We start from the raw sequence: 22,296 nt of genomic DNA on the forward strand, positions 1-22,296 counted from the left end.
TTGTTTAATTTTATTCCATTTTTAAATCTCTTTCTCTATTCATTTAACTGCTCTTACTCTATTTATTTGTACCCCATCCTTCTTATGGCCTTCTTTTACCATCGTGTCACGTTTTAAACGATCTACTTGCTCATTTATCTCTTATTAATCTGTTTTTATCATCCTACCTTTATTTTAGCCCCACTGATGTGATGTCGTCTCATCTTGTCGTCTTTGTGAGATGTCCTCACTCCAAATATGGCCTGTCAAATTTAAGGCCAAACACCCTAGATTTAAGCATACTTGCACTTAAAAGAAGCAAATTTGGCTGCCAGTGCAGTAAACAAATTTTGCTTGTTAAGATGTCTTAAAACCAGTAAAACTGTGTGACTCTCATTATAGCCCATAAAATCTTGAAATAAGATCAAAAACACTCATTTCAAGCAATTTATTTAAGCCTAGTTGGACATACTAGTGCTTAAAATAAGGTTTCTATAGACCTGAAGTGGATGTTTCCAGACTTGTCTCCTGTATCTAGTTAAAAATAACTCAGAAAAAGACAAAGATGCTTAACAAGACCAGGCAAGTGATATTTACTTGAATTAAGTCAAATGATCATTCCTAGTCAGCACTAGATAATTCATTTATACTTAAAACAAGACTAACTAGATTTTTTAATCTAAATATAAGATTATTACACTTGGTTAGATCGGCAGTTTTTGCAGTGCTCTTATTATTTTCATCATCTTTTATTGCATTTATTTTTATATTTTTGTAATACCTTCTAAAAATGTGCTTTATTCTTGTTGAACTTTGTATATGTATTTTGTTCTGGCCTTTTAGACTGCCCCCCACCTTTCTCTGTTTGGCTCCTGTCTTTTATAAACAACTGTTTGTAAAGGTTCTATATAAATACAGAAAACAAAAAAAAATGCTGCATCTTGGTCCTTAATTATGTGACCCCCCTTCAACACATATTCGTATGGACAGGTAAAAGCAGGCAGGACAGGGTTACAAGACTTTCACTAATACTAATGAGCATAGCAACAGTAGCATCTAGTGGATAAACTGGCACAGTGCAATCCTCAGTGTCACCATCAGTACAAAATAACTGCCAAAGCTGAGGTGACACCAGGCGCTTCTGGTTGCTCCTGGTTTCTCCTGGTTGCACCTTTGTCAGTTGTACTCATGTCTCTGCAGCATTTTACTTTATAGTGTTTATATGTGTGTGTATTTTGCAAATGTGTTGCAGCTATTCGAGATGCAGTCAGCGCCCTAATTTGACGCTTCTGGTCCATATTTTTTTGAGTTGCTGTATTGTGACTGGAGCAATCCCATCTAAAGATGGTCTGTAGTTTGTTTTTCTTAGTTAATAGTGACTGGTAGTGAGGTCAAGCCCTTGGACCAACTGGGGACATGCACTCAACGCCACCATCAAAAACATTAAAAAAAATGTATTCCTTACATCCTGGGTCTTCAACAAGGGGTCAGTGATCCAAAAGGATCCTCAGAATTACTGCAGGGGGTCACCAAATTATTGTCTGGTAATTGAAACCCTTGAAACCCGAACTAATTGGCTTGATTTCTTTTAAAAACATGAGAGGACGGCAATGATCAAGTTATAAGGAAATGACACAAACATTTGCAAGAAATGATGAAAAGGCACAACAAAATTACCTGACAATTACATCAATGAAAAAACAAAACAAAACAAGGAAATACCCAAATGTATGAAATGTAAAAATAATACTGTAGCATAATTTATAAAATTTTCAATAAATAATTATGGTAATTATCAATATTTTTTGCACAATTTCCTTCATATTTGTTTAAAACATTTTTAATTATGTAATTTCATTTCATGTGTGGGACATTTCTTGCTCATTGCATTTTTTTCCCTTTGTGTTTTCAAAAGAACTTAAACTGAATTGGCTCACAAATGTGTTGAAACGATATGTGTTTGTGATGACCCCAGCCCTCCCCGATAGTTTTTATGTCATTTTCTTGTGACTTTTTATTCTTTCTTTTGCAATTTGTGAGTCATTTCTTGCCAAGTTGATCATCAGCTTTCAGCTTAAATGCTGCATTTGAATGCAGCCCATGAAAACTGACATTAATAAGCTGACAAAGGGTTAAATACATTTTATGTGTTCTTCTTGCGATCTTTACAAAAGGAAATTGAGAATGAGATTTGTAATAAACTTTTATTTTGAATTTCAGCCACTCTGACAGAGCAATTTGGGATGCCACAAAGCTGTTACAATGAATGCATGCTAAAGCCAAACTCTGCACAAGATTTCACTCAGAAGCTGAGAGGATGCTGTTGATCCAGGGAAGGTATTTTTTGATGTCCGTGTAGACGTTGGGTACATGTGGGTAGTGAGAGTTTTTGTTTTTGTTGAAAGACACAACACCAACAGCTACCCCGCTGCACAGCAGAGGACCACCAGAGTCGCCCTGTTGGGGAAAAAAAAGCTTAATGTGTTAATTCATTTTTTGATCAAATTTGTTTGTAGCATTTCTACACCAGCTGACATCATCTAGAAAAAAAAACATACTTGACAGAATCCTTTCATTGTGTCATATCCACCTGCACAGATAACATTAGAAGGAAGACCAGGCCATTGATCCTTACAGAGTTGTGGCATAATGATAGACACATCCACAAATCTCAGATTAGCAACAGGGTTACCACTCTCAGTCAAACCCCATCCAGCAACTTGGCACTCTTTAATGTTCATTGCAGATCTGGGCAGTGGTATGGTTTGTACTGTGTTGTCCAGTAGGGCATTCCCAACCAGCTCGAGGCGCACACAATCAGAAAAAAACATTATTTCAGCAGACTTCAATTAACCAAGCAAATGCTGAAAAATAGATCTGATAATAAAAATAAAAAAATATATGTATGATGTTGCCTGAGAGTATGTACTTGAAGGACCATGATGTCGCTACCATGTTCTATTCCCCGATAAGTAGGGTTTAAGTGCTTCTTTGCGATGTTCAGTCTCAATCCAGGCTTACTGAGGTTGTGGGTGCCAAGAACAGCATGTGTGACGGAAAAAAAAGTATAAATTTTTTTTCCGTCAATGTAATGTTAACATGTAGTAATAATACAAATGGACATTTCTCCCTAGATTTTTTAAAAACATTTTCCCTCTTTTTTAAAACTAATTTTCAGGTCATTTTTGTGACACCTGTTACTAATTTCTTGCAATTTGAAGGACATTTATTGCCATGTTACTTATTGCCTTTTTCCCCATTATTTTTGAAAAGAATAATAAAAAATAAATAAATAAAAAGAACAAACAAACCCATTTGCTCAGTTTTAAGGGTAAAATAGTTTGTGAAAGGCATCTTGACACAGCACAAAAAAACTGATATCAACCCAAGTCTCAATGGGTAAAATCTCTTATTTGATATTATTCTTATATTACACATCTAAATACTATATAGTATTCACATTGATTTCTAATGGCTAAAAGAGGAAACTCACCCTTCTGCACAGTGTGCAGCAGAGACCACAATGTCTTTACGGATGAGGAATTCTCCACAAAAATGTTGACCACTTCTGTTCTGCAGCGGGACCATGTACAGCAAGGAGTTCTCCTTGGCCTTTCCCCCATGTACGATTTCACTTCCACTTGCTACAAAAAAAAGTTAGAATGAAAATTAGATCGATGTCCCAATTAATCCTTTGAAACCTAAACATATTGGCTGGATTTTTTGCAAACATGGAAAGAAGGAAATTAGCAATGAAAAGAGCAAGAAATTAGAAAAAAAAACAAACAATAAAATTAATTTAAAAAATAAAACTGGAAAAAGGAAAAAGAAAGTCAGTCATTTTCTGTAACCGCTTGTCCTCGTAAGGGTCATGGGGGGGCTGGAGCCAATCCCAGCTGTCATCGGGCGGAAGGCGGGGTACACCCTGGACAGGTCAAAAAAGAACAAATAAATAAAAACTGTCAAATTATTTTAAATATGTAATTATGGCAATTATACAGATGGTTTTCCCCTCAATGTTTTTTATTTTTGCCTTGTTTTTTTTTTTTCCTTTTTCCCTTGACATTTTTTCACTAGCATTTTTCTTAGATTTTTTAAAGTGATTTTCTAAATCTACTACTTTTCTGCCATATTATTTAATATCATAAGTGAGGAACAAAAAGGGAGACACATGGTCAGAAACATCTGGTATAAGGTGTCCCACAGCAGTATAACCACCTGGTCCATATAATGCAGGACGAGGCCGACCAGCAGAGAGGGAAGGCTCTGTGAGTCCAGCTTGTGTTCTGGTCTTCACCGTGTCCTTGTCCTGTGAGATGTTTCATAAGAATAACCTGAATAACAATCTAAACTTTAAACAAAAACTATTTGACTTACTTTTCTTCACAGAAATGAATACAGTCTTGACATACAGGCCTTCTGTTTATACTGTATAAAAAACAATACATGCCTGGTTACCCACAGTGAAACTTTAGCGACCTCTAGTGGGGATCAAGATCTCCATGCTGGGGCCCAACCTGTGTGTGCAGAATGGAGCTCCCTCAGTGCAACAGTGTGGCTTATTGGTGGTTTTTATCAGTGTTTTTGGACAGCTATGCAGCTTTATGAAAGTGGGATTTTTTTATGGGAATTATTGATAATAAGAGTATCACCGGACTTATCCATTAACCCTTTGAAACCTGGATACAGAGCAGTTTTCTTGTGCTGTGTTCAGATGCCTTCCACAAGCTAGTTGAGCTTTTAAAACCTTTCAAAAACACATGGAAAATAGGCAATGGCCAACAAATTGCAACTAAATAGTAAAAGGTGACAACAAAACAACATAAAATTTGTTTTAAAAAAGAAGTGTTGCTGATGAGAAAATAACCACAAAAAAGGGAAAGTTGTCCAGGAAAAACAAAACACAATATATATGTGTATATATATATATATATATACATACATTCTGAAATAATATAGGCAATAGTGTTACAGAACAAACTAAATAAATATATTCACATATTTAAAAACTGTTTTGTGTTTGTTTCGATGTTTTTGTCTTTTTGTTTTTTTTACTTTTTTGCATATTATCAGGTCATTTTCATTTCTTTTTAAATTTAAAATGTCATATGTAAAATACATGCATTTTTTTATTTTGTTTTGTTCAGTTGGTCATTTTCTTGCCTGTTTTTACTTTTCATGTGTATTATTATGTCATTCTCTTAACTTTTTTTACAAGTTTTTTGTTTTGCTGATGTTTTGCACAATTCAGACTTTTCCAATAATCTGCACATGTTCAAAGGTTCAATTTGAATACCCGTCTACTTTATATGGCTTGCTGAAATCTTTGAAACTTTTTCATGTGTACTTAGAGGCCAAAAGTTGCAGTATGTCACTGTTGGTTAGCGGGTGCCATGTTTAAAAAAGGCTCATGGATGCATTCTATTATGGAACAGATGGAACAAAACAGTAGAATCTTGAGAAATTCTGAACGGAACATCTTCTAATAGGACTTCAGAGTCACAGGCTCTCAGTTTGACATTTGCAGACGCTTTGAACAGGTTAACCCTTTGTTGAGAGCTGACTTTAGCTACAAAACCATCGGCAACCATGTTCAATCTACCTTGCTGTGGACGACAGGTATGTATTACAGATCTTTCAGCAAGTTTTTGTAGATTCTGTTGTCTCTGAAGTCAGCTATGAAGCAAATCTTTTTTGACAACTTGCACTGAAATATATTTTACTTCAACTTTTACAGAGAAATCAAAAGGCAGCTGAGAAAGCTGAGAAGGTTGTGGAGAGCAGAAGACCTCGCTCTGTCTCTAGTGTAAGGTAAGAAAAGTTACCTTTGAAGACGTTAACTTGATAACTAGACAAATAGAAAGAGCTGCATAGTTTGATGCAGTTTAAAGTGGTGTTTTGTGACATTTTGTTCAAATCAGTTATATGAAGGAGTTAAAAAATAGGCTATCAAGAGTAACTAAACTCTCCACTTTGCCAGTTAAATAGACACACCTGCATTAAAGCATTATTATGCAACTTTTAGTTGACTGTTGAGTTTCATTCACATGTTGATGTTACCAAATGCATCTTTATTTTCTTTTAACCAGTTCACTTAGTTCCTTCTTCCAATGTTTTTTTTTAAACAAACCAAGCCATTTTGCTCAGATTTCATAGCATGAATTGTGTTTCATTATACTTTATAAATGAAATAAATGTTATTATCTACATCTTATTATTTAAATGGTCTGGACAAAGATATGAATCATTTATAGTTTACGATGATTCAAAAGAGATTTTTTGCTCAATAAATGACTTAATTGTTGAATCAGTTGCTGACATTGTTGGACTTGTTTTTGTGTCAGTTGACTATTTAGTTGACTAAAAGTTGACATTGCTAACATGTTGTATTTACAATAAAGAATGATTCACCTCTTTGAACAATCTCTGCTAATGAATTGTGTTTGTGTCTCTCACCAGAGTCTCAGATGCTCCTGCCGCCAAGCCCTCTGTGGAGGATCGTCCTGGGAGGACTCCTTGGCGGGGCAGACTGTTCGGCCGACTTTTGGTATGTTGCACAGGAAGTGCCAAGGCTTCACATGAACCCATTTTAATTCTTTGTAGGATTCATATTTAGGCTCTGGGAACAAAATATACTCAAAATGGTTTATTCTGATGATTTTTTTAGAAGACAAAAAGACGTCCAGAGGAACCTGCGATCCAACATGATCCAGCCACCACAACAACAGCTGGACATGTCAAAGCAGACAAGAAGCGCTGCTGGATATGCAGAGCCTTTGACCGCTGCAAAGTAAGTCTCTCTCACACACACACACACACACACACACACACACACACACACACACACACACACACACACACACACACACTTACCAGACTGGACTTGTACATTTCAGAGAAAAACATGGAATACTGAACCTTGAGAGTTTGTGTTTCCGCTAACAGAGAAAACATCGAGTGGCTCCAGCTGCAGGCGAGACTCCTCATGCTCCAGATGAGGTCACTGAGGTGGTGGCGTTCATCCCTGAGGAAGAGGACGAAGAGCCCAAGAAGGAGGTGGAGAAAAAGAAGAAGGACGAGTGTCCCGTGGTCCAGCCTGTGAGCCGTCCACATACCACGAGGGACACGTCCTCCAACAGGTACGTCCACCCAATCACACGCTCTAACTTCTTATTCAAAAGCACAACAACAATAAGAGAGGGGGCGAGGATCCATGCTCAGAACTGTTTCTGGTACCAACTGAAATTTGGTCTCAGCCATTTCTAAAGCTGTCACTGGATGTCTGATTAGATTTGTAATGTTTCTTTACTCTTAATGGACGGGTTCAGAACTTTATTCCTTCCACCCACTACAGTTATACAAATATTAGTCGTAGGGCTAACGATGATTATTGATTACTCTGCAAATTATTATTTCAATTTGTCAGTTCATCGTTGGTCTATAAAATATACAAGAAATTGTAAAGAAATGCTCGGTGACCTCTTCATGGTAGGTAATATCTTTGAAGGTTTTTTAAGGATCTGTGGGAACCCTGTTTTATGCGTGGCCTACTTTCTCATCTCTTCAGTGGAAGCTTGAGTCACATCAGCTCTGTTGATAGATCCACGATGCTTACTTCAGTTGAAAATGTCTGTCATGTTTGTTGACCGTGTGTTTGTGTGTCTTTCTTTCTATAGAACCAGAACTCGTCAGGTCCACTTCAGTGATGTAGATGATGTCCCGCAGATCATCAGCACTCGGAGGCCGGCAGTTCAGCAGAAATGGTTTGGGTGAGTAAATCTGCCAAAAAACACAAGAAACACAGTTTTCTGTCAAACACCTTCATCCTGGAAGAACATCTTTGCTGCTTTTTCAAGAAATCATAGAAACTGATATTCAAACTCTCTAATGTTAAAAGGAAAGAGAAAAAGAGCTCCAGTTTGTCCGTGTTCGTGATGCTCGTGTGTGCTGAGATGAGTTCTGTTTGTGTGTCAGGTTTCCAAATCCATCCCAGATTTGCTACATGAACTCCAGCCTCCAGAGTCTCATCACGCTGGCGCAGTTCACCACAGACGTCCGCTGCTGGGAGGAGCTGTGGCAATTGGTGCCTGAAGCTAAACTATTTAGGTACAGCAGCCACAGTCACTCACACACACACACACACACACACACACACACACACACACACACACACACACACACACACACACACACACACATGCAGACTCTATCCTAATGACCAAAGTGAAATAACAGTGGAAACTTACCTCTGATTTCTTCTCCACCCTCTGCAGAAGCTTCATGAACATCGTGCTGTGTCACCGCTCCAGAACGTTGACCAGAAGCTCACGGCCCTCTACAGCCTCAAGTGGCTCGTCTCAATCCGGGCTCCTGAGTTTGAGGATTTCTGCCAGAAAGTGAGTCATCCAGTCTGATTGTTGTTGTTTCTCCTCCTCCTGATAGTTTGCTCTCTGTGCTTCAAACTCTCTGTGTGTCTCTGTGTGTTCAGGATGCTCACGAGTTCCTGACGACTCTTCTGGCTCAGATGAGCAGAGAGTCCCTGCTGCTGCAGGAGGTCGCTGCCAGCGTGGGATGGAGCTACAGGGGCCCCGTGGAGAGGCACTTTGGGTTCAGGATGCAGACCACCTGGACCTGCAAGAGGTAAGACAACAGAGAGAAACACAGGATACACAGCAGGAGACAAATGCCAACACACTTTCAGTCTCTGCGTGTATCACTTTCACACTTTACATCCAGGCCAACAGCAGTTTACTGCCTGTTCACCGTGACTCTAACCTCTGCTGCGTGGTACGGCACGGATCAACTCAACTCAACTCCTTCTTTGTTGGCTTTCTTTAGTAAAAGTTGTGGATAGTACAACTTTGTCGAGGTTTCAAGTTAGCTGAGCCGTTACTAGAAGATAGTTAAAACGCTGCAGACGGCTGATTGGTCAAAGGGAATCAGCACTGACACAGGACCGCCTGCATCAACGCGCTGCTTTTAAATAGCTGAGCTACTGCTTTGGCGATTAGCTGAGAATCCCCTCCACTGAGAGGGTGTTATCAGCATTAGAAATCGAAATGGAGAAAAGGACCTGTGCTAAAAGAGAGTTGAGTTGAGTTGAACCATGCAGTGCAAATGAGGCCTGAGCTGCATGCAGTTACATTGGGACACACAGTCAGGTAAAGTGCTGGGCAGTAGATGTAGAGCACTATAGAGGACAAGATTGTGGACGCAGCCTGACTGTTTATCTTTGAGCTATTGAAACAGTCCTGAAATTTGTTTAATAACCTCACGTTTTGAAAAATGAACGTATAGCCTGCACTGTCTTGATTAAGGAATCCATCTGTTCGACTCTGTGCCTTTGTCATCACCTCTGTAATTTTTTGTGTCCTGTCCCTTTAATGAGCAGCTGTGGAGCTTCTTCTGCACACGAGGAGAACTTCACCAACCTGTCTCTCAACCTGGAGCCTGGAAGCTCAGTCCAGGAGATGATCCAGGACTACCTGAAGGTAAGATCCACCTGTCCTCTTCCAGTGACATCATCACAGCAACACACACACACACACACACACACACACACACACACACACACACACACACACACACACACACACACACACACACACACACACACACAGTCCTTGTTAGTTCATGTATATCTGACAGCATGTTGTCTCTGTGCTGTTTCAGGAGTCAGAGTTGGATTTCAGGTGCGACTGCGGCGCCAACTCGTCCAGCCAGCAGTCAGCCTTCACACGCTGCCCAAGTAAGTGACAATAGTTAGAGTTGATTAAATACGAGATAATTGAGATTAACTGTGAAATGTTTGAGAAAATTATTAAGAATGAACACCATTGATCTTGTGCAACCTGCTCACACGTTTTCTTCTTTTCACTTCCTGTCCACAGAGTGCTGATGCTGCATTTGAAGCGGTTCACCTTCACGCCAGTGGCTGGGGCTGCAGAAGCTGAGAGACCAGGTCGACCTCTTCAGGGAGCTGATGGTGGTCTCAGAGCAGGTAAGAAATAACTCGTCTGAGATCAGCTACAAAGGAAACATCTGGTCTGTGTGAACTGGTGTTTGTGTGTGTGTGTGTGTGTGTGTGTGTGTGTGTGTGTGTAACACTAACTCTTTTTCCCTGTGTTCTCTCTCGGGGTGACGGCTGGTACAGTCTGGTGAGCATCATCAGCCATCTCGGCTCGGAGCGCACGCAGGTAAGACATCTTTTCTTTTCCTGAGAAAGGAGACATTAAATGTTTCATGTTGCTGTTAAATCACTGTTGTATATCTGATCTTAGTCTATGTTTTATAACCTCTACTTGTTAAGACATCTGATGTAACGCTGATTTGTCTCCCGTTAGGACACTACATCAGTGAAGGTCTGCATCCAGATGTGGATTTGGATGACCCGCTGACCGCTGGCTGACCTTCAACGACTCAGAGGTCACACGCACCACCGGGTCCTCGGTCTGCCAGCAGCGTCAGCGTGACGCCTACATCCTTTTCTACCAGCAACGGATGGTAAGAGGACACCGTCACATCCTGGAGTCACACGGACTCTGACAGTTAGTCCAGCGACTCTGTACTGACTCCAAGTGTTCTGTGTGTTCTCAGATGTAGAGCAGTGGAGGAGGCCACGTGGAGGCGTGATGATCCCGCCCAGGTGATCTGGGCTCAGGTAGGTATGTCTGTTCTCTCTCTGTGTTTCCGCAGGCCGTGAAGGCGAGGATGGACGCCCGTGATGGACCACCGGATGGTGAAGGACGACCAGCGGCCCACCAGAGGAGCAGCAGCGTGAAGCAGCAGGAGTTTCCCCCCAGCCCTCAGGAGGAGGGGTTGCTCTCAGAGAGCCTGGTTCCTCCCGAGGTTTCTTCCTGTGACAGGAAGTTGTTCCTCGCCGCCGTCGCCGTCCAATCAAGACCAGACCCAATCAGAACTCGTCTCCAACACAATTCGGACTACATTGGCAATGAATTGGACTCATAATCATTTTTATCATCATGATTGGAGATGAGTTGGTCTGTAACAAATTGGCTTGCTCTCTGGGAAAAACTAACTTCAAATAAATAAATAAAAACTCAAAAATTAAGAATCATTTTTCTGTGTTTAACTTGTTCTCTGTCATTTTAAATCTTGGTTCAACAGTGATTTTCCTGAATGTCTCCACAACAACATTCTCTGTGTTATGGTGAAATAACTTACAGGAGAGTGAAAATGCGGGTTCACATCCTGCGTCTCATGTTGGTTTAGATACACAAACACTCAAGATTCAGAGCTTTTGTTTGTCATTCAAAGTAGGTTGACTTTATTCATAAATCATCCACAGACAAGCTGTGAAAACCGGTAAATAATTCATATTTTTAGTGATTTACTTTAGCACACATTGACTTTCAATTAAAAAGGGCACAGAAACATGTACACAGATTGTAATATAATTCCCTACATGTTTCTGCTGTATTTGTGTGTATTAATCATCAAACAGTATTTTTGCAGCCTTGAAGTGATCCATAATATATTAAGTGATCATCACCACAGATTTGTAGTTTTATAGGTTCCTGTGCAATTTGTCTTTGTGCACCTGACATCTTTGTACTGTTTTACTTCACAAAAGGATAAGTCAGGTTTATAGCTGGGTTTGTGCTGAAAAACATATTCAATGCATGTGGGGTAAGTTTATTTTAAAAAGGTGCTAAATGCAAATAAATGCATGGTAATGCAACAACAGACCTCTAATTAAAGGTTCAAAAGAAGACATAAGTCATAAAATAGTTTCAGATGGTATTGTTGTCACATAGGTAAATAACCGTAGAAAAGGTTATTGTGTTGAGTTATAATATATCCTATGGTTTCACACATAGTCATAAAAAACACATTGCAGGCCTGTATGCTGCTCCAAAAATATTGAGTGCTATACAAAAAAGGATAATATTAGTGGATTGTATCACTTCTTTTATTATCATTTGACCGAGTGGTACTTATATATCACACATAAAGTTTCAAAAGTGCAGTTCCCATAATGTGTTGGGGGATTAACAGGACGCAGAATTTTGCCATAATTTAACTTATGCTAGCCTCGAAATTTAACTTATTTTTGTTTACATTCTGGTGAAATGGCACCATTAGAAGTTCCTCAGTTTGCAATGTAAACATGGAATTACAGACAGTGTGCCAGCTACAATGCTGACCATGTGGGTAAAAGGGCCAATCAGCAGGCAAAAGTACAGAAACTAAGTACAGGCAAGTACAGTTCAAATTAAAGATTGCTTTCAGTCCTGGAGAGAACATGGTCGTCAGAGGAGTTATCATCAGAGGCTAAAATCTTCATCAGAGGCACCCAAAGGCTTTGCCCGTCACCAGTGGAGGGATCTTTGGAGGGACCTTGGAACATTTACTGTCCAATGTGTCTCTCTATGAGAGCACCAACACAGCTTCTACAGTGACCAAGGGGGTCCATGTGAGCATCCAGCATGGTGTCCATGCTCCTTCTAGTCTGTGGTTCAACTATCCACCAGTTACACAAGCTGACATCAAGAAACTACTGCTAGCTGATGCTGGAGCTGCCGACCTTTCCTTTGTCATTAATCCTCAGGAGCTGATGTGGCTTTACTTATTTATTTATTCATTTTGTAAAATTGGTTTTAAAAGTAGTAAATCCCAGGACCTGTAACTTCCGATTTCTCTATGGAAGACAGTAAAGTTATTGATGACATCATGGAGAGTTTGACGATTGAAATTCATTTTATGAAATTTAAGAGTATATTCTTGAGTTGCATATATCCGCTCAATGTTTATTAGTGGAGTAAATGAAAATTACGTGATTGACACTGAAAGACAGTTCAAAAACAAAAGATCATCTGACATAAATGACATAGATATGGTAATTATTAAAGAAGTCAGACCTCTGACCTATATATGTCATCTGTCTTTTCAAAAGGGAATTTTCCTAATAATATGAAACTAGCAAAGGTAATTCAGTATTCAAAAAAAGGACAAGCACCACATGGACAATAAGATTCGTTTGTCAGTAAAAATAAATTATAAAGTGAAAATCAGTCCAGATTTAGAGAAAACAGAACTACTTCTGATGCAGTAATGCAGATGGTTGAAGAAATTGCAATGGCTAATGAAAATGATGAATGTTCTGTTGGTATTTATGTGGACTTACAGAAGGCTTTTGATACTGTAGATCACAGCCGATTAATGATGAAGCTGGAGAAGTATGGGATACGTGGTACAGCTTATTCTTGGCTACGAAGTTACTTACACAGCAGACAGAGTGTGTACAAATAAAAGTTACCATGTCAGGATTTAAGGAGATCACCTGTGGAGTACCCCAAGGATCTGTGATTGGTCCAAAACTGTTTACACGTTATATTATTGATATTTGCAACGTTACAGATCTGTTAAGATTTGTAATTTTTGCAGATGACACAAATTTTGTTTGTTCCAGTTAAAATTTAAAGGAACTTTTGAATACTGTGGAAAGGGAGCTGGAAATCCTCAAAACTTGGTTTGATGTAAACAAATTGTCTCTGAATATAAATAAAACTAAATTTGTGATTTTTGGAAATCAAAAAGAAATTACTGGTGATATTGAATTAAAAATATGCGATATTAATATTGAAAGAGTTCATGAAACAAAATTCCTTGAGGTTGTGATTGATCATAAATTATCATAGAAACAACATTTTGATTATATTAGAGGGAAAATCTCAGCAAGTCAGCAGGAATCCTGTATAAATCTAGGGATGTATTGAATTAATGGGCCCAACATATAATTTATTGCTCACTTGTTTTACCTTACATGTCTTACTGTGTAGAACTTTGGGGATCAACCTTCAAAACAACTAAAAACTCAATAGTTGTTGTACAAAAACGAGCCATATGGATCTGGAACTGATTATTATGCTCACACAAATCCACCATTTCTAAATTCTCATGTTTGAAATTTAATGACTTGTTTTATTGTAAAATAATGCAAATAATGTTCAAAGCAAAATCAGTGTCACTCCCAGACTCTGAGCAAAAGTTCTTTTTGATACAGGAGAGCAAATATGATCTGAGAGGTGTTTATAGGTTTACTGTACAAAAAGCTAAAAAGGGATTTAAAAGGAGGTGCATCTCTTTTATTGGGGTCAATTTCTGGAATTATGCGAGTATAAGTTTAAAAATGCGTAATTCACTTTTGGTTTTCAAAAGAATGGTTTTTTAAGCAATTTTTGAAGGGTACAAACATGAATATGTTTTTTGTTGTTTTTTTTTTTTACATTTTGAAAGGTAGCTTAAATTGATGAGCATGTAGGTTCAGCATATATAAGCATTTTGCTTCTGCATAAACCTGTTCAGTCTCTACACCATACACAGACTGTTTTTGTTTATACTGATGATACTGTTTATTGTATTATATTTGATGACTGAATAAAGTACTACTACTACTACTACTAAAAAAGAAGCAAAAGCAATGTCATTTGGTTTGGCAGCTTCGGAGCATTGACTTCTGAGGAAGAAAGAGCTCCCTTCGACTTGAACTTTGGGCTTTATTAGCTAGGAGACCTTTTACAAGCACAAAAATGCTATTCAAAACAATAAAGACAACACAAAAAAAACAAAAGCATAATAGGTCTCCCTTTAAACAACTATTTATGTAAAATTACATTCATTCACAATTTTTTTCCTCTACCTGACCTGGCTAATAAGCGCATATTTTCAGACCAAATCGGTCAGGCTTTTGGGGCCCTGTCTGGCTCAGGTGAAGAGTGAGAACTCGACCATATATCTTTTACAAGGGGTATCATCAAAAAAGTATACTTACAGTATCAAAAACCCACAGCCTCTATATACTGTGAAATGCTACAACAGCTTTAAGTTTTGTATTTATTGTATGGTCAGGTGCTCAGTATTGAGGAGACTTGGTGAACTCTGACACTGACAAATCTGTAAATATTGAATTTTAAATGTTGAAACTGATGTAAAAAAAAACAAAAACAAATGCGCATTTAACTCTCGGAGTCCCTGACACAACACAGGCTTCGTGCTGGCTGTAGAAATGGATATTTTTGAATCATAATTCATCATTTTACCATCTTACAACACATCTATACGCTGTCGGCTGTAAAGCCTGTAATATGGGCGTCTTAGAGACATTTACTAAATGGTACTGAACGTAGTATTTACTTAAAGTTCAACTGTGTAATAATACACGGGGCAACGTTACAAGGCACCACCTTTTATTATCTTTTCGTGGGCACAACACTTTTTGATTCTGCTAATTTAATTTCTCCGATCGTGATTACGATATGATTCCCTGATAAGTTGTATATGTGTGTGTGTGTGTGTGTGTGTGTGTGTGTGTGTGTGTGTAGAGAGATAAATATACCATTATCAGATTATCATTATCATATCGTTATACCATCGATTAGCGGCTGGTGCTAATAAGCTAAGCTCGTGCTCGTGAACGAGTGCTGTTCGCTTCGAGCACTCGGGTCATCTGTGTGAGCGAGGCAGTGAGTCAGAGTCAGTGCTCGGGTACTCGGCTGCACTCGGCCGCGTTCGGCTGTTGTTAATCACTTCTACGCATGCTTTATGGGCCAGAAGATCCGGGTATTTTACACTTTTCTAAACCCAGAAAAAGAGTTTTCTCTGCTTCATGCAGGCCCCCAGGAAGTGCACCACGCTCTGAAGCAAAATTTACATAGTGGCTGAAAGTGGAGTTACAGCGTCAGGTGATGCACACTGGCCCGGAAAGACTTTTCCCCATTTGCTTAACATTTGGAAAGACACATCCTTAAATCACTGGATATTTTTTTGAGACTTGTTGACTTTTCAGAATGCATTTTTTTAATAGCCAATATTACAAATATTAAGTTCTAAAGACGGAAAATGCGCCATTTTCCAAAAATCCAGACATAAATAAACCCACATAGGACCCGCGGGACTCTACCGCGTAAACATGCATGTAACTCTTGGAGTCTCTGACACAACACAGGCTTTGTGCCGGCTGTAGTAATGGATATTTTTGAATCATAATTCATTATTTTTACCATCTTACAACACATCCATACGCTGTCGGCTGTAAAGCCTGTAATATGGAAATCTTACCGTGTCTGTATCAGAGACCGTATATACAGTCTACGGTCAGTATTCAAACTGCCGGTTATCAGTGTGGAGCACTAGTGACATTTACTAAACGGTACTGAACGTAGTATTCAGTTAAAGTTCAACTGTGTAATAATACACGGGGCAACGTTACAAGGCACCACCTTTTATTATATTTTTGTGGGCACAACACTTTTTGATTCTGTTCATTTAATTTCTCTGGTCGTGATTACGATATGATTCCCTGATAAGTTGTATGTCGATGTGTCTGTGTGTGTGTGTGTGTGTGTGTGTGTGTGTGTGTGTGTGTGTGTGTATAGAGAGATAAATATACCATTATCAGATTATCAGGTAAATATTAAACCGACAGCACCGCTGTAGTTATACCACCGATTAGCTGCTGTTGCTAATAAGCTAAGCTAATATGAGAGGAATGCTCGTGCACGAGCGCTGTTCGCCTCGAGCACTCGACTCGGGTAACTTGTGTGAGCGGGAAAAAAAGTTTTCTCTGCTTCATGCGCCAATGAGCAGCTCTCATGGGAATGAATGAGGCCCCGCCTCACGGCTGTATCCAGATTAAATAATAGATCCATGGACAGCAGCAGACATGAGAAAAGATGGCGTACCAGCGCCTACAATTGAAGTCAACACAGCCCACTGAGACTAAACCTTAAAGCAAGATGTTGTTGATCCGATTATAATGATAATCCGTAATTTATTCATGAAAATATAAAGTGTGTAAGAATGTTTGCAATTCAAGGTGTATAACACAAAATATGAAGTGCTTAATATGAAGCTAAAGCTAAAGCTGTTGTAGCAGCATGATTCACTGTTGATTTGTCTGCACATCCTACCTTTACATAAGAGCAGACTGTCGTCATGAACTTTTGTTGATGCTGGCAGAGCTGTCACTCATGCTCCTCTTTTATCTTCATATCAACATGACAGGATGGGCTCCACCTGGAGAGGATGGCAGGCAGAAAGAGGAGGAGAGAACAAGGTAATGATGACAACTTTTTCTACAATGAAATGTACTTTTTAAAAGAACTTAAATTTAATATACAATTCTACAATTCTACAATTTCATTTAGCAGACGCTTTTATCCAAAGCGACGTACAACACAAGCAAGAATTTAGACTTAAGGAAAAAACCCTTAGTAAGTGCAAAAGGTGCTTCAGGTGTGATTGGTCACAGGTATTGCCGTCTAGTGGCAGAAGAAGTGCCGCACAGCATCCCCCCCCTCCCTTTTTTTTTTTTTTTTTTTTTTTGAAACTAAGTAATAACCAGTAGCGATCTCAGCATCTGAGATTCAACAATCTCAGTATCACTACTTATGATGACAGTCAACATACAACATCACACAACTTTGTCAGTGCTAGATAATCATTAGGTGCTGGGTTTTGGACCTTCTGACTTAATTGACCCCAAAGGGCAAAGCGGAGAAGAGTCAGGTTAAGTGCCGAGGTGTTCTCGGAACAAATGAGTTTTCAATTGTCTCTTAAAGGTAGAAAGGGACTCAGCAGAACGCACAGAGTTTGGAAGTTTGTTCCACCATTTGGGAACAGCAGAAGAGAAGAGTCTGGCTAGAGATTTAGAGCCGTGCTGGGCTGGAAGCACCAGGCGTCTTTCGCATGCAGAGCGTAGTGGGCGAGAAGGAGAGTAGACCTGGATCAGGGATTCCAGGTAGGCTGGAGCAGTTCTTGTGATTGTTTTGTAAGCCAAGAGAAGTGCTTTGAATTTGATTCTGGCTGCCACTGGAAGCCAGTGAAGAGAAATTAGCAGCGGGGTGACATGTGCTCTTTTGGGCTGGTTGAAGACCAGACGTGCTGCTGCATTCTGGATCATCTGAAGAGGTTTGAATGAGCATGCAGGGAGGCCTGCCAGAGGAGAGTTGCAGTAGTCAATGCGTGAGATCACAAGAGCCTGAACCAGAAGCTGTGTGGCCTGTTGGGTCAGGAAGGGTCTGATCTTCCTGATGTTGTAGAGGGCATAACGGCAAGACCGAGAAACTGAGGCCACATGAACCTTAAAGGTCAGCTGGTCATCAATCATGACACCCAGGTTTCTGGCTGAGTTTGTGGGCACAAGTAGGCTCGAGTCAAGTTGGACACTGATCCGAGGCTGAACAGATGGACAAGCTGGAAAGACCATGAGTTCGGTCTTAGACAGACTTAGCTGAAGGTGGCGTTCCTTCATCCATGTGGAGATATCAGCCAGACACGCTGATATCCGAGCTGAGACCGTTCTGTCATCAGGTGGAAAGGAGAGGAAGAGCTGAGTGTCATCAGCATAGCAGTGGTAGGAGAAACCGTGGGAGCGGATCACTGCACCGAGTGAGGTGGTGTACAGAGAGAAGAGTAGGGGACCAAACACCGACCCCTGAGGAACCCCTGTCGATAGGCCATGTGACCTAGACACCTCTCCTCGCCATGACACTCTGAAGGATCTGCCTGTGAGGTAGGACTTGAACCACCATAGGACAGAACCTGAGATGCCGAGCTCAGAGAGCGTGGAGAGGAGGATTTGATGGTTCACCGTGTCAAAGGCAGCAGACAGGTCCAGCAGCAGTAGGACAGAGGATTGACCAGCCGCTCGAGCCAGTCTCAGTGACTCAGTGACTGACAGGAGTGCAGTCTCATCTAATATAGATTTTTATATAACAGCTAAATGCTGATTAACTGTTTGAAACCTAGATGGACATCTGTATGTCTTCACAGGTATTTGAACCTTTGAAACCTGAGCAAAAGGTTTAATTCTCTTCAGTGACATGAGAGAAAATTGACATAAAATGAACTGAAAATAAATATAAAATAAAGGAGAGATATGAAATTATCAGAAATTATCAAAAAGGGGAAATGTCTAGAAATTATATTTCTGATTATTAGAATTATACGTTATATATACATATATGTCCTGATAATTTTCCAGGGGATTTTGTTGCAAAAATACTAATTTGTTGCAAAATTTTGGGTAATTTTTTTGTTGAGTTGCTCATCGCCTTCCTTCTATTTTTTGCCCAAGTTTGAAAGGATTTAGTGTTAAAATGCACAAACTGTGTTAGTTTGCCACTGATGCAAGTAGCAGACACTGTGTATGCAGATCTGTATGTCTGCCTTAACTAACTTTACATCTTTTTCATTTCTTTCAAGAAAAGTGGAGAGAAGGAAAAAGCATGAAGAAGCCAAACAGGTAAAACATCTGTCCTGCTTTCTTTTCTTTTTTTCTAATGAAAAAGATATGCTCTCATTTAATTTGACTTTATTCTCTATTTTATTATTGACAGGAACTCCACGACATCCACTGCATGGCCTAAACAAGTGGACAGCACAACCAGGGCCGACTGAAACTGATGCCCGTGCTTGTTTCTGCAGCTGGGTGAGTAATAGGCTAACGCTAACAAGAAAATGTGCACAAAGAAGATTTAAGCACTTCCCAAAGTTCAGTCTACTTCTGCTCTACCTACCCACTGGTAAACAAGAAAATGCACAGTAAATCTTAAAATATAAGCCTGGTCCTAATAAACGGCCAGTCCCTTTCAGCAGGCCAGTGTGGCTTCACATTTTGACAAATAAAGGCTCGTCTTGATTAAAGGCCTATAAAACGGAGGTATAAACGGGTTGTTGGCTACCTGCTGGACTACATTAGTTAGCTGCTTAGATCATGCATACAATATGCATCAACAGTATGTTTCAACTTTTGTAAACATGGACATACTTCTCACAATGTTAGCTTGGTAAGATTATCTGCAATTCAACCATTCAGTCAATTTTACTGACAGCATGAGCACCAAAGAAGATGGTATTACAGGCAGAGTAAACAGGGTTGCAAAAAAAGAGATTAGTGTCTGTAGAAGACTACTTTTACTAAAGTTAAGTAAAAATATTCAGTGAACTGTATACATAAGTACATTTTTATTTTTTACTGAATTATTAGAATTTTTTAAATGACTTCTTTCAGATAATTTCTTGCTTTGCTTTTTATTGGTTGGGGGCGTTCAGGTAATTTCATTACCTTATTCCTATGTTTTTGAAAAAACAATAAAGTCAATTTGCCCAGGTTTCAAAAGGTTAAATAAACAATTTGATTGTATTCCCCATTCCCTATCTTTGCTGAGCAACACTGCTGTTTGAAAGGAAATAAAAGCCCGTCCCAGACGCCTGTCCCAAATATAAGCCTGTTGAGGTCAATAATTTCAGCAAATAATAGCCCAGGATTATGTTCTGGTCATAATCCTGGAACTCCAGCCCCCTGGTCAAATGTGCATTTATTATAAAAAAACAAAACAACAACAAAAAGAGCACTGTCTAAATCCCCTGACTCTGCGTACTATTTGACAAACGATTGATGGTCCCTGCTCAAAACGGCCAGCAGATGGCAGCAGTGAATGAACTGTACTGTCAGACCTTTTGAGTGGTTATCCATTTGGTGTGATTATAGTTTGTTTCTCTCTTCCTGCATCTTTAGTTTAAATGAATATTATTTGTTAATTCTTTTGACTATATATGTGTTTTTCCCCCTTTACTTTGATCTCTTTGTGTTTTTCCCAAACATAAACTGGTATTTAGAAGGAGGCGTGTGCAATGAAAATGTGCACACTTCATGCATTCCTCAGGGCCACCTACACACAGATTTAGCTGAGATAGCTGTGGGAAATATGCTAACATTGAGATTAAATGTAGGTTGAATGGAAGAAAATTGTTTTAAGGTTCATTGCCAAATGAACTGATTGCTTTATTTTTTACATCTTAGACTGCACTGTGAAAAATGTCAATGAAAGGCACATTTTTAAAGTGTTTAATTCTATAGGAGTGATGCATTTCAGCGTTATTTTTATTGACATTAACCTCCCTGTTAGCGATCATTTCATTTTATCATGGAGATTTTTGTAAAGTGAGGTTTTACTTGAGCTCTGTGAATGACTCATTCTGATGTTTAATAACCAGAATGATCAAGATTTCACTTTGACAATGATTTGCAGAAATGTGATGAATTGGTGGTGCAGATGCTACAAATATCCACAGCTGTGCGTAATGACGGTAATGTAACACAGACAGTGAAATTTCACTTTTTTGCTGTATTTCACACTGACAGCTGTAATGATTTGTGGAGGGGCACTCGTGTCAACATGCAAAGGGCGTTTCTACTTCCATTTATGACAAACTTTGGGTGATGAAATGAGACTCATGCCTGTGCGCCCAGAATCACAATCAGGCATACGCACAGCTTTAGAGATCTGACAAAAAGAAAGCGTTTGCATGTTTCTGCCTCTCTGCGCACACACAGCTCTATGTATCTGGCTCCAAAAACACCGTAAGAGCTACAAAAGTACACAGAAATAAATAAAACAAGCTCTTATCCCTTTGCAAACACAACCATTATCCATAAATACTCAGGGTTCCCGTTCATCCCTAAAAAGTCTTAAAAGGCACTGAATTCATTATTTAAAAATAGGGCCTGAACTGGTATTCAAATGTATTAAGTTAATCTTTGAAAAGTCTTGAAAGGCGGCGAACTAAAAAGGAGGATTTTGAAATTTGAAATCTATGATACTTTTAAAAAAGAACGAAAACAACGTAAACAAGAAAACATGTTAAATATCACTGCACCTTGTTTCCATTCCAGCCGGACGCTCGACTTTACAAGAAAGCCAGTTTGATATTGCAGAGTAAAGTTTCACTGTTTTCCCTCCTTTGTTCTCAAACATTTTGGCCACAGTATCCTGTTTCCCTCCAAACAGGCATCAAAATAAAGGTCTCATAGGATCAAAAAAGGAAATGGGACTATCAAAATAAAAGCTTACAGGAAGTGAATGAACTTGTGCTTTAACCTAATGTGATGGAGTCATTTACTTTTTAAAGTCATTTACAACAACTGATTTCAGAGTTCAGTCTGCAGAGTTTTTATGCCTCTGTGCCGGCGAAGCCCGCATGTTTTTGGGTTGTCCGTCCATCTGCCTGTCCATTCTATTTTTGTCCCATTTATGTCAAGAACACCTCGAAGGATTTTCTTTGACATGAAGGTCAAAGGTTAAAGGTTAATGACCTCTCAGACATTATTAATTTTGGCAATAACTCAAGAATTTATAGTTAAATTATGACAAAATTTTGGGTTAGGGTTAGGGTTAGGGTTAGGGTTAGTAAGTGCCAAAAAGGATAAAATGATGAGATTTTATATCCAAAAGGTCAAAGGTCAGTTTCACTGTGCCACTTTTCTGCCATATTATTTCACATCATAAGTGA

General features: G+C 39.2%; 2 protein-coding genes and 2 long non-coding RNA genes across 5 annotated transcripts in view; 2 read left to right on the forward strand and 2 right to left on the reverse strand.

Moving 5' to 3' along the window:
- Positions 1-2,169: 2,169 nt before the first annotated feature.
- On the reverse strand, positions 2,170-3,633 carry LOC121964956 (trypsin-like; the record flags this gene model as incomplete). The annotated part of the gene is made up of 4 exons (XM_088081444.1): positions 2,170-2,436; positions 2,538-2,822; positions 2,909-2,999; positions 3,473-3,633. Coding segments are annotated over 4 exons (696 nt in total), but the record flags the coding sequence as incomplete, so codon positions are not given.
- Positions 3,634-4,943: 1,310 nt separating this feature from the next.
- Positions 4,944-7,998, forward strand: LOC148188965 (uncharacterized). 2 transcript variants are annotated; one of them, XR_015777300.1, is made up of 5 exons: positions 6,437-6,526; positions 6,647-6,769; positions 6,925-7,118; positions 7,656-7,748; positions 7,954-7,998. It is a non-coding gene; the product is annotated as an uncharacterized LOC148188965 (long non-coding RNA). The 2 variants fall into 2 exon arrangements; XR_015777299.1 differs by having other exon boundaries at positions 4,944-6,769.
- Positions 7,999-8,193: 195 nt separating this feature from the next.
- The window catches only part of LOC121938838 (ubiquitin carboxyl-terminal hydrolase 3-like), a 40,547-nt gene continuing 26,444 nt past the window's right edge, over positions 8,194-22,296 (forward strand). The window contains exons 1-5 of the mRNA XM_088081445.1: positions 8,194-8,202; positions 8,253-8,375; positions 8,468-8,619; positions 9,371-9,470; positions 9,652-9,731. Of these exons, the coding sequence (XP_087937571.1) occupies positions 8,194-8,202; positions 8,253-8,375; positions 8,468-8,619; positions 9,371-9,470; positions 9,652-9,731 (464 nt within the window). The remainder of the gene's footprint in view (positions 8,203-8,252; positions 8,376-8,467; positions 8,620-9,370; positions 9,471-9,651; positions 9,732-22,296) is intronic.
- On the reverse strand, positions 10,168-22,090 carry LOC148188966 (uncharacterized). Its single transcript, XR_015777301.1, has 3 exons — positions 21,664-22,090; positions 16,911-17,016; positions 10,168-10,195 (listed from the first exon to the last, which is right to left on the reverse strand). It is a non-coding gene; the product is annotated as an uncharacterized LOC148188966 (long non-coding RNA).

Source organism: Plectropomus leopardus, chromosome 8 (assembly GCF_026936395.1).
Source record: "Plectropomus leopardus strain MGB_pleo_1.0 chromosome 8, ASM2693639v1, whole genome shotgun sequence".
Taxonomy (NCBI): domain Eukaryota; kingdom Metazoa; phylum Chordata; class Actinopteri; order Perciformes; family Serranidae; genus Plectropomus; species Plectropomus leopardus.